The sequence below is a fragment of the Topomyia yanbarensis genome, unplaced genomic scaffold, assembly GCF_030247195.1.
Source record: "Topomyia yanbarensis strain Yona2022 unplaced genomic scaffold, ASM3024719v1 HiC_scaffold_127, whole genome shotgun sequence".
Lineage (NCBI taxonomy): Eukaryota > Metazoa > Arthropoda > Insecta > Diptera > Culicidae > Topomyia > Topomyia yanbarensis.
This window is the reverse complement of record NW_026683302.1, coordinates 26,171-36,091: the sequence shown is the minus strand read 5'-3', so window position 1 is coordinate 36,091 and position 9,921 is coordinate 26,171. Positions and strand designations below refer to the sequence as shown.

Here is a 9,921-nt window from a genome sequence, read left to right as displayed (position 1 = left end):
CGTTTAACAAATGCTTTATATGGATTAACCGGTGACAAAGTTGAACGCATTTTTCCTACGCATACTATCAAGCGTTCAATTCATGTAGACGCTCACCGAAAGTTATTTGAACCTTAACTTATATAGTCCAACGATTTCTCATATTCTTTGGATGATTCTCTGAACAGGTCGTTAGGCTCTTGGATCATAAGATATTTATTAGGGTTACGACTACTTTAGAGGACTAAATATGATCACAGATAACAGACGTTTAAGCTCGATTCGAATGAAATACGTTTGGCAAACGTTTGTAGATGTCAAATGACAAATGTCAAAAACTTTGCAAAGGAGATGTTGGCAGTGTAAATGCATCTGTTCACATCTCTAAATATTGTCAGATTGATTGTCAAAGTACATTTGACATAAGATTTTGGCGTTCAGATGCTTTCTAGTGGGACAATGGTCCAACTAGCGGAGATCAACTAAAAAGCGCTCCAGTTAAAAAGTGTCCAACCAGCGAATCACGACTGTAGATGTTATGTTGCAGGGAAAAATCTGCTTGCAAAATAATTTCAAGCAAATGTCGATGATAGTGCTGTGCTGATGCGGCATAAATTTCTGCCGATGAGGTACAGATTTGCGCTGAAAATAATAGAGCTCAAACATGACATGAATTATGTTATCGTTTGTCTGAGCTGTGTAAAACAATATTAACCGTTAACTGTTGAGCAGAATACTAACATTGCACTTGACCTCGTTGCATTTTGCATATTTGTTTCTGTGCATGTACATGCATCTAAGCAACATGTAAAATATACGTCCTAAAAGCACCTTGTATATAGCCAGGATATTACAATACTACCCAGACACTCCATTACAAGAAAATGAAAATCGTCATGAAAAGTCCGGTTCGAAATGACAGGCCATTGCCGGTTCGCGCTGACAGTTACTTTATTTCACTTTTAAAGTCCCGTCCCAGGTGTTTATGTCAAATAAAAATAACCCTGCGGGAAAACATGTATTCATTTTTTCTGACAGGGCATTATTAGTCGTGAAATTGGATATGTCGAACGCTTCTGATAGTGTCAAATAAAGACAGTCAACATATTTTATTTTCACGTTTCCTGAGTTGGGAAAAAAATTGTTGTAATCACGAAAATCAGTTTTATCGAGGTATGTAATAAAAACAGATTTGCTTTTTTTTCTCATTTAATGACCAAATATCACTGACTTTTAAAATGCATCACAAATGATCTGCTCCCCGAGCTGCTCCCAGAAAACATGTCTTCACAACATTCCAAATGTCTTAAAAATGAAGACATCTCTTCGCATGTGGCACCGCTGATTTTGAGAGGTCCTCTGTCGTTTTTTTCTCTTCTCGCTTTGGCACAGATCTGTTGATTCATGACAATCAAGTTTTGTCTTTGTCAATCGTCAATGTCTATCGAGCAAAATTAGAATCCAGCTTTGCAACAGAAGTATCAAAGACGGATTCCAATTGTGCTCGATAGCACTGAGAACTGACATACAAGTAAAGTTTTCAACTTGTGTAAGAAATTAAACTGTCGCTTTGAAATGACAACAGCAAGTAGCAAACTTGCCACTGATCGGCGCTTCGATCGGCCAGCAATCGCTATACGGGACTTGCATGCAAACTTGGATACAATGGTGACTCACGCATGCGAACCTGTATGCGATGGTGATTTTCAACGTATTTTCATTTAAATGTTTACACAGGTTTTTCGGGAAAGTTTGTTCTAGCTTATATGTCTGTTCTCTGTGTCGATAGGTAGACTTTTTTGACTTCGCTCTTTGCGTAACTGTTCTTTATAAACTTCGGTCGAATAGCAGGTGTTTAACACTTAAATGTACTAATTTAATAACGGGGGGATATGCAAGAAGAAAAACTATATCGAATATCGTGAATGTAATATTATCGTTCATAATTTTATGATTATTTGAGCCTCAAACACTGACTTTCGTTTCTCTTATGAACTCTGCTATTTGTTTTATATATTGTACATCATATATTGCAATGGCTTAATGTTTATGGTTACTTGGATAGAAGCACAAGTTTTGGTCAGTTGACAAATACAGTCAACGTTACTAATTAGCACACATAAAACTATTTTCCGGCGGTTTTTAGCATTTATTACCAAACGCGCCAATTCGTCTCTTCAAAATGGTGGCTACGGCTCATGTACGTACACGTGACATGACACAAATACTACATCATTAGCTGGTGGAAAATAATAAGCAAAGCCGACAAAAGCAAATGGGATTGTTTTCAACCAAGAACCTGCATTAGTGTTCGTGAGACCGGCCGACAAGAACTCAATGGCTATATGGTTATCATTTCCATCACAGTTTATAGAGAGCAATTCTCGACAAACATATGATTACGGCTTAACAGCCAACTGTCAAAACTCTCTTTGATAGGAAATTCCGGACAAACCGTTACTGGCTAAATACGGTTCAAAGCAGTTAACGAAAGAGAAAACTTTTCTCTTTTGTTTACTGCCAACATCTGTGATTGGCGAGTAACAGTTTGTTCGGAATTTCCTTTCAAAGAGAATTTTGACAGTTGGTTTTTAAGACGTACTCATATGTTTGTCGAGAATTTCGCAAAGAGTGAAGTCAAAAAAGTCTACCTATCGAGCATAATTGAAATCCATCTCTGATACCTCTGTGGCAAAGTTGGATTCTAATTTTGCTCGATAGGTAGACTTTTTTTGCTTCACTCTCTGCACACTCTGCGTACCTACTACTATACTAACGACTTTGACTATCATATTTCTATTCAGCGTATTTCAACGAGTTAGCAATAGTAGATGTCGAGTTGTTCTATAAACTAACACAAATCAATCGTTCCCGGTCTCTGGTGACTGTTAATGAAAATATTGTGTCAAAAATCCGTTAGCGGCTGTCATTTTCACCGCTGCCACAGCAACTTCTAGTCGTTCGTGTCTGCCTGTCGCGTTGTTTTTCGCTGGACCAGCTGTTTTCGATTTATATAATTTCAATTTTCACCGTGAAAAAGTGCTCTCGAGTATTCGGAAATAGTGTAAAAGTGTCACCCAGGGAGCCCGACAATGGCGGCACCAATTGAAATACCGCTCCGGGACACGGATGAGGTGAGAATCAAGGTTTTTCCGACGAGTATGCCAATGAAAATGACGCATTCGATTCTTCGACTGCGGTTTGTTCGTGGCTTTGGGTAGAAAGAATAAGAAGAATCGAATTTTTCGCATAACATGTTCGGGGCGTAGCGCTAGATTCTGATGTTTGTGTTTCGTTGTTAACAGGTTATCGAATTGGATCCGGAACAACTACCGGACGGTGAAGAAGTGTTGGGAATTCTGCGTCAGGAGCGGTCTCAATTGAATACCTGGGTCACTGTTGCGGTAAGTGTTGGAGGTATTGATGAACGATTGATTTTTGAACGATCTCTTTTCAGCTTGCATATTACAAGCAAGTTAAGACCGATGACTTCATCAAAATCTTGGAAGCGTCTCGCATCGACGCCAATATTACCTATCGAGATTTCGAGAAGGACCAGATGCGAGCGTACGATATGTTGGCGGCGTACTATGTACAGGAAGCGAACCGGGAAAAGTCAAAGGACAAAAAGAGGGAACTATTCATGAAGGCCACCCATCTGTACACTACGGCCGATAAGATCATCATGTATGACCAAAATCATCTCTTGGGTCGGGCCTATTTTTGTTTACTGGAAGGGGACAAAATGGAGCAAGCTGATGCACAGTTCAATTTTGTGCTGAATCAATCGCCTTCAAATATTCCGTCGCTGTTGGGTAAGGCTTGCATTGCATTTAACAAGAAAGATTACCGTGGAGCGTTGGCTTTTTACAAGAAAGCCCTACGAACTAATCCGAACTGTCCGGCTGCTGTACGACTTGGTATGGGGCATTGCTTCCTGAAGATGAACAATCAGGAAAAGGCAAAGTAAGCAAATGAATATAAAATGTATATTGCGCACATCTCACAATTAGCTTTTAATTTACAGATTGGCATTTCAAAGAGCCTTGGATTTGGATCCGCAATGTGTCGGAGCTCTGGTTGGTTTGGCTATACTGAAACTCAACTTGCATGAACCCGAATCCAATCGACTTGGTGTTCAAATGCTTTCCAAGGCTTACACAATCGACTCTACTAATCCGATGGTTCTAAATCATCTGGCCAATCATTTCTTTTTCAAGAAAGATTATCAAAAAGTACAACATCTCGCACTGCATGCCTTTCACAATACAGAAAATGAAGCAATGCGAGCGGAGAGTTGTTATCAGTTGGCAAGAGCATTCCACGTCCAGCAGGATTATGATCAAGCTTTTCAGTACTACTATCAATCGACACAGTTTGCTCCGGTTAACTTTGTCCTGCCGCATTTTGGTTTAGGTCAAATGTACATATATAGAGGGGACTCGGAAAATGTAACTAGTAAACCGAAATTATTAGTTAAGGTTTCGTACTAAAATAGTTTTTCTATTTAAGGCTGCTCAATGCTTCGAGAAGGTCCTGAAAGCCCAACCGGGTAACTATGAAACTATGAAGATTCTTGGTTCTCTGTATGCTAGCTCATCATCTCAGTCAAAGCGGGACATCGCCAAGAGTCATCTGAAGAAAGTTACGGAACAGTTTCCGGACGATGTTGAGGCTTGGATTGAGTTAGCCCAGATATTGGAGCAAAATGATTTACAGGGATCGCTACAAGCTTACGCCACAGCAACACACATTTTAACGGATAAAGTTAAAGCTGACATCCCGCCGGAAATTTTAAACAACGTAGCCGCACTTCACTATCGTCTCGGCAATTTAAATGAAGCAATGAGCAAATTGGAGTTTGCGATCGACCGTGCTAAAACGGAAGCTCAACACGATTCGCAGTATTACGATTCTATTTCGGTGACAATGACGTATAACTTGGCGAGGTTGAACGAGGCGATGGCCTCGTTCGATAAGGCCGACAAATTGTACAAGGATATTTTGAAAGAGCATCCAAACTACATCGATTGCTATTTACGGCTGGGTTGTATGGCACGAGACAAAGGTTTGATTTTCGTGGCGTCCGATTTCTTCAAGGATGCCCTAAAGATTAACATGGAGAATCCGGACACCCGTTCGCTGCTCGGTAATTTGCATTTAGCAAAGATGCAGTGGACGCTGGGTCAGAAGAATTTCGAAACTATCCTGAAGAATCCAGCCACTTCCAGCGATGCGTACTCGTTGATTGCATTGGGCAACTTTTGGCTGCAGAGTTTGCACCAGCCTAGCAAGGATAAGGAAAAGGAGAAAAAACATCAGGAGAAGGCGCTGGCCATCTACAAGCAGGTGCTGAGGAACGATCCAAAAAATATTTGGGCCGCCAATGGAATTGGAGCGGTGCTGGCTCACAAGGGCTGCATCATCGAGGCGCGTGATATATTTGCGCAGGTATGTAGTGATTGATTACTCGATCGATGACAAATGACCATTTATTTGTATTTGTTTATGTTGCATGTTGCAGGTTCGCGAAGCCACAGCGGATTTCTGCGATGTCTGGTTGAACATTGCACACATCTACGTGGAACAGAAGCAGTACATCAGCGCAATCCAGATGTACGAAAACTGTCTGAAGAAGTTCTACAAGCACAACAACGTCGACGTGATGCAGTATCTGGCACGAGCATATTTCCGCGCCGGTAAATTGAAGGAAGCCAAGATGACACTGCTTAAAGCACGTCGTGTTGCTCCCCAAGACACCGTGCTGCTGTTCAATATTGCACTGGTTTTGCAACGTCTGGCCATGGTAGTTCTGCGGGATGAGAAATCCATTCTGAGTGTTGTCCTGCAAGCGGTACACGAGCTGGGATTGGCTCACAAATATTTCAACTATCTGTCCATTCATGGCGACAAAACGAGGTATAACATCGCACTAGCTGCGACTGAGGCCAGCCAGTGTCAGGATCTGTTGCAACAAGCTCAGTACCACGTTTCTCGGGCCAGGAAAATTGACGAGGAAGATCGTGTGCTCCGCCAGAAGCAGGAACTGGAACGGGAAGAATTCAAACGGCGTCAAATGGAGGAAAGGTTGCGGATGGAAGAGATGCGTCGCAAGGCTCACGAGGAGATGCTTGTCAAGCGGCAGGAATACAAGGAGAAGACGAAAAATGCCTTGTTCTTTGTCGAATCGGGACCCGACCCAAAGAAAAAGGGTGGCCGTGGTCGCAAAGATTACATTTCCGATTCGGATGCTTCTGGTCCCGGTGGAAGTGGAGAGGAAGGTGGTCCGTCGAAGGAACGGAAGCGAAAGGAACCCGGAGAAAAGAAAAAGCGCAAACCCGGTGCCGGGCGTAAGAAGAAGGGCAAAGCTCCTAGAGGATCAGGTTCGGAGAGCGAGGAGGATTCGGCGCCGAAAAAGCGTGGTCGCAAGAAGGGCTCTTTAGGATCTAAGAAGATGAAGAAAATGGAAGAAGGTCTTTCGCAGAAGCAGAAATCGAGAATTGTTTCCAAGGCCACCGTTTCGACAAGTGAATCCGATAGCGATAGAAGCCGGCTCAAAATTGCAAGCGGTGACGATTCAGGTTCCGGTAATAGTGGCCCGAACGCAAAGCGTAAGCGTGTTATCGCTTCTGGATCGGAGAGTGGCTCGGACAGATCTCGGTCCCGTTCTCGTTCCAAGTCCGGTAGCCGTAGCCGGAGTGGTTCGCGTTCGGTTTCTAGATCTAGATCGAAATCGGGTAGTCGATCACGATCTAAATCTGGCAGCCGTTCTCGGTCAGGTTCCAGACGGTCAAAGTCAGGCAGTCGCTCGAGATCGGGAAGTCGCTCGGGGTCAGGTTCGAGATCGGGATCTGGCAGCCGGCAAGCATCTCCTATATCTAGAAAATCCGTATCAGGATCTGGATCAGATTAAAGCCATGTCAGTTATATTGTCTGTTCAAAAGTACACGATTTCTTGGCTGCTATTAGATTAGAGTTAAGGTTATAATCTTCTGCGCCTGTTAATAAAAGCAATCGTGTTCAGAAGAATTCGACATTAGAAAGTATGGTTATTTTATTCCTTTTGAAATTGATTAAATTGCAAACATAAATTAGGTATAAGATATTAACAGCATACATATGTGAAAATATGGAAATAAATGTTTTTGTTTAGTGCCCTTCACTGCATCACGATTTTAATTACAGTTAATCCCAATCTCCAATGTTACGAATTAATAAGTGCTTTCCGGGAAGTCGGACTGCCAGAGTAAAAGTGAATTCTTATATCGCATGTTGAAGTGCCGATTGTACGCTGGAATCGCGAAAGTTTCCGCTTGGCATACTATGAAGTTTCTGTGATAGATCGAATCGTTGCGTTGCGTTGTGACGTTGATTTTGGCGGATGGCATACTGCTTTCATCATATTTATTAAAACCAGCTCCCCCATCTTCATCGTTTATGCGAAAGAATAAAGGCTAAGATAGACGGGAAGTAATTCACCCTTATTCTTGTTTACGACGAATGCGATATTCGTTCGAAAGCGATTCGAACGAATAGTAAGCCCATTTGATTTTGCTGTCGTAAACGGGAATACAAACCACTTTCGAACGAATCTCGTATTCGTCGTAAACAAGAATAAGGGTGATTACCATTACCTACGTAACGGAAGGACAATGATTTATCGGACTCTTCCATAGGTGTCGTGGAGTTGAAGATTTAGGAGGGTTTGCTCCAAGCTAGCGATGCGACCTGTAAAGCATGGTTTCTTATTTGGCATCATCGAGTGCACGGTCTCTCGGAAAAGAAGGGATCTTGTCTAGATTTTAATCTCTAGGAAGCGAGCTGCCGATAGTAACCTAAGGGACTGATCTTCGATCATCTACTAAGTTTTCTGGTAGTGTTTTCACGCTTAGATCTGTTTGCATCCTCTCATCCTGCTACTACCGGTAGAAGGCTGATGACACCCTGTCGTTACTGGTCTAAAGACCAAATGCCATCAATAGTGAACAGACTCGCGTGGTGGCATAGCGTAGGAGATATGTGAGAACTATGTAGTGTTGGGAGCGATTTGGATCCCACAATCTCTCTTCTGTTAAGTCAGAACATGTACACAATTACACAAAACAAGCTGGTTTAATTCGATCGATGGAGTTCCGCGCTGGCATTTTGCGGCTATCATACCTTTGAAAAACTTACCGCGTCTTTCTAGCACTTCGATCAGTCCTTCGTATGGATGCTGAAGTTTGAAGTGATCAACTCGAACAAATATGTGATAACAATGTACGCAAATTGGTGGTTTCATATTGGTAATCAGATATAGATTTATCAGCAAACTCCAACGTCATTTTCGTTTTAACCTGGTGCTACATCTGGGCAGTGTAAAAAATGTGACCATCAGAAATCAGTATATATTGGCTCAAATGGCACGTTCCCGTGTGTAGTCGGAGATTTATGTCGTGTCCTCTCATCATTTCCTTGATCGGAAGGAAAGGTGAAGGAGAAGGGAGGAATTGGCATCGTGCGGGTGATAAAAATGACAGCACACAAACACACAGTTGGCGAGTTGAACTCACAAGTACTTCAAATCGCATGCGAGAATGTCCAGGCCCGGCGAAACATTTTTTACCCGAGTGGGTAGTAAGATTCGGAGTGATTTCTACTCGTGGTGACGAAAGTTCAGTACACCATGTCTGAACTGTGAGTGTAAGCGAAAATGACCCTTATTCTTGTTTACGACGTGTTATAAAGTGTAAAATGTAACACATACACCTTTGCAGAGAACTAAGTAGTATGAGATAAAATAGAGATGTCTTATGTGCTAAACACGCGTGCCTTATTCTCACTATATTTTAGCGACGAGCAAACGGGATTTTCAGATTAAATTCACCGGTAAAAGAAACAATAGGTTTGTTAACGTCGGATCTCGTTTTAATACGTACACTGAACCAAGATATCTCATATAAATTATTAGAAATATCACATAGCTCAACTCTGATGGCTACCGTATAATTACTATGTGTACCCATTAAAAGTTATGTGCCAAACATATACACTTCATTATGACACACATATAATAATCTATCGTCAATACGATACATTGTATATTAATGAAGGTTATTAAGGTGTTACCTGATCAATACATATGATTTGCAGATATGAAAATTTAAATTTCAAAATGGTGCAATTGTAATGTAATCAATTGCTAATTCTTCAGTTGTTTCCGAGCCTTTCAACTGCTCCGATCGTTATACTTCACAGTGGTGTTCGGTGTGTAAGTTTCAGTGAGTGAAGGGCAGCCTTTGTTCGTTTGTTGGCTGCCGTTCTGCTGGTGCCGGTGGCAAGTCCAGCGTATTGTTTTCGCTGGTGCGGAACAATCGACGTTACTTCAGATAAGTTTTGTCTTTTTTTCCGCTCGTTTGCTTTCTTTCCTTTTTTATTTTACCTTGCAATCTAATAATAAGACACATTCCCGTATATACAACGCTCTGCATTCGTGCTTAAATGGCCGAGGGCGAAATACCATCTGATATTCTCATGGAAGTCCCTGATTCCCCTAACACGCACATTGTCCCCCGTATAAAACAGTACCCTCTAGATTCCACTGGGCCATGGGTAGTGTACGTTCGGACCGGGGAGAAACCGGTTAATGTATTGAAACTTTCTCGGGATCTGACTGCTAACTACCCGGCCGTAGCTCAGATAACACGTGTTCGGGCAAACAAGATACGTGTTCTAGTGAATGACGTCGGCCAGGCAAACGCGATTGCTTGCTGTGAGCGCTTTACGCTGGAATTTAAAGCGTACGTGCCTTGTGTGGCCGTAGAAATCGATGGGGTTGTGTCCGAACCGGGCCTGAAATGCGAAGAACTGTTGGAGCACGGGGTTGGCTGCTTTAAGGACCCCTCACTCCAACAGATTAAGATCTTAGAATGCAAACAATTGTATACCGCAAACACCGAGGGA

At 42.2% G+C, this 9,921-nt stretch overlaps 1 protein-coding gene across 1 annotated transcript; it reads left to right on the top strand.

Moving 5' to 3' along the window:
* The first annotated feature begins 2,909 nt into the window (after positions 1 to 2,909).
* LOC131694725 (RNA polymerase-associated protein CTR9 homolog) lies at positions 2,910 to 7,144 on the top strand. Its single transcript, XM_058983201.1, has 6 exons — positions 2,910 to 3,113; positions 3,285 to 3,383; positions 3,437 to 3,945; positions 4,007 to 4,430; positions 4,492 to 5,430; positions 5,504 to 7,144. Exons 1-6 carry the CDS (start codon positions 3,072 to 3,074, stop codon positions 6,890 to 6,892), a joined length of 3,402 nt encoding a protein of 1,133 aa, XP_058839184.1. The 5' UTR covers positions 2,910 to 3,071; the 3' UTR covers positions 6,893 to 7,144.
* The last annotated feature ends 2,777 nt before the right edge of the window (positions 7,145 to 9,921 follow it).